Below are 2,123 nucleotides of genomic sequence, written 5' to 3'. Positions count from 1 at the left end.
CCAAATGATTAATTATATTTGGTGGCTCCCAAAGTGCTTGATGACTCTTGTCAGGACGAATTGGGCATATGAGATGATCAGTTGATGATATTTAATGACGATGTTTGCCTAGATGAGATAACCCACTTGTCTACACGGTGACAGGAAAAAGGGTTACCAAAAGGGTAGATCCTGGAGTCATTTCCAACAAAAAAAAACATTCAATACTTTTTTTCCTCGGCTTAGTTTCCGAGATATTTCGACATTTTGTTTTTTCTTTTAAAATAAACGATCCTTTTTCCCTTGATAACTACTCAGAACTTTTTTTTTTTTTTTCAGTCTTAACACTAGAGAAAAAATGGTTTTCACCAATGAAATCTGCAGGAAAATTTACATTAAAACAAGTGAATTCAAAGTATAGTGAACTTATCTTATTAGTACCTTTTGGTACAGTTTTTATTTCGAAAAATCTCCCTGATCAGCATATTCTTTTAAACATTCAAAATGGAAATTTGACCTCTGGCAAAAAGGCGGCAATCTGACGACATGCAACAGGAAAATTCTATTCTCTAATAACATTAGATTGTCAATATCCAGTGCGCGGATGGTACAAGTCAATCTCAAGCAGGGGTCAGTGTTCTGGTACTGGATATGCTTCGCTAAGTTTTGAAAAATAAGGTCCAAAGTTGAATGCGAGACTGTATTAGATGAGTTATGGTTAAATTGTTTCAAAGATAGTTAGGGCCCAGCCTAGTTAGCTTAGTTGGTAAGAGTGCGTCTGCCTGTGTAGCGCTAGGCCGCGGGTTCGATTCCCGCCCGGGGCGGTCTCTATTCCCTTCTGCAAATTACATTTTCTATCGCAAAATAAATAACGATGTTGAGACTACGTGTTCGTATCGGATCCAACTTTCACGCCAAAGTACATCCTTAAATAATTGTACCTATATTTCGGCCTGAATCTACTTTAGTGAAAAGTATAAAAGCTACACCGAATCAGTGGAAGAGTACTTAACTATGTTACCCCGACCGACAAAGTCCTCCTTTACTGGCGATCTAACCTTTACGCAGGGATTTGAATGGAGACGAGAATGGTCATGTTACTTACATAACATACCTAACACCTACATTACTTACTGCTCCATATTCTGATGAAGCTAACACATCTCTGGTCCTCACTGTGTATTCTTAACTATCTTGAGCAATTTATCATTTCTCTAATACAGTCTCGCATTCAACTTTGGACCTTATTTTTTCAAACTTAGAACCGAAGCATATCACAGTAACAGAATCACCTGATCCCCTGCTTGAGATCGACTTGTACCATCCGGCACTGGATATTGACATCTATTTATTAGAGAATAGTATTATATTAAAATTAAAACTCACCATCTTGTGATCATCCGAGAAGCCAATCCCGGTCCACGTGGTGGTATGTTTCGTGGTAATCGTGAACGCCATTTCATCCGTCTTCCCCACGTAGCTCCACCTTTGAAATTGAAATGGATTTTATTGATCAATCAATTGTTACATATATGAAATATATACAACCAATATCTAACTATGGTACATTGATCAAAAGGCATTACCTATAGAGAAAAAGAATCAGTAATTGACCGAACGATGGTGAGGTCTATGTTTTAACTCGACCATTTTGCATTTAGTTTAGATGTTTATTTGTTTGAATGTATGTTCCGCTATAACTCCCGATTGCCTGGTCCGATTTTGATGAAATTTGGTACACATCTTCCTTGGATCAAGACACGTCGATGCTTGAAATTTGGTGTCCCAGGTCCAATTTTGGTTACAAATTACATAAAAAAACTGACACATGACAAGCTACAGGTTATATACTTACTGAAAAGTTTCGCCTGCGGGACTGAAGATTACACCTTTGACAAGCCTGTTTCTCTTACTATTGTAGACCAAAATCTTCAAAAAATTCGCCTGCGGCGCCAAATATTCCGTTTTCGATAGCTAAGTTTTTTGAAAATTAGAGACCAAAATTTTTGCCTGTGGCCATAAAAATTTCAATTTCGTTAATTCTGGTTTCTGTAAATTGTAGCTCACAATTTTCAAAAATTCCGCCCCTCCCCCTCCCCATTCCCCCCTTTTTCGTGTTAACCTTCATTCCCTCAGGATGTGTG

General features: G+C 37.8%; 1 protein-coding gene across 1 annotated transcript in view; it reads right to left on the bottom strand.

Moving 5' to 3' along the window:
* The window catches only part of LOC103521550, a gene marked incomplete at both ends in the record, with an annotated part of 23,860 nt that extends 22,395 nt beyond the window's left edge, over positions 1-1,465 (bottom strand). The window contains one exon of the mRNA XM_026832186.1: positions 1,366-1,465. Coding sequence (XP_026687987.1) covers positions 1,366-1,465 — 100 coding nt within the window. The remainder of the gene's footprint in view (positions 1-1,365) is intronic.
* Positions 1,466-2,123: the final 658 nt, after the last annotated feature.

This window comes from Diaphorina citri, unplaced genomic scaffold (genome assembly GCF_000475195.1).
Source record: "Diaphorina citri unplaced genomic scaffold, Diaci psyllid genome assembly version 1.1 scaffold5430, whole genome shotgun sequence".
Classification (NCBI taxonomy): domain Eukaryota; kingdom Metazoa; phylum Arthropoda; class Insecta; order Hemiptera; family Psyllidae; genus Diaphorina; species Diaphorina citri.
This window is presented reverse-complemented; position numbering and strand designations above follow the sequence as displayed.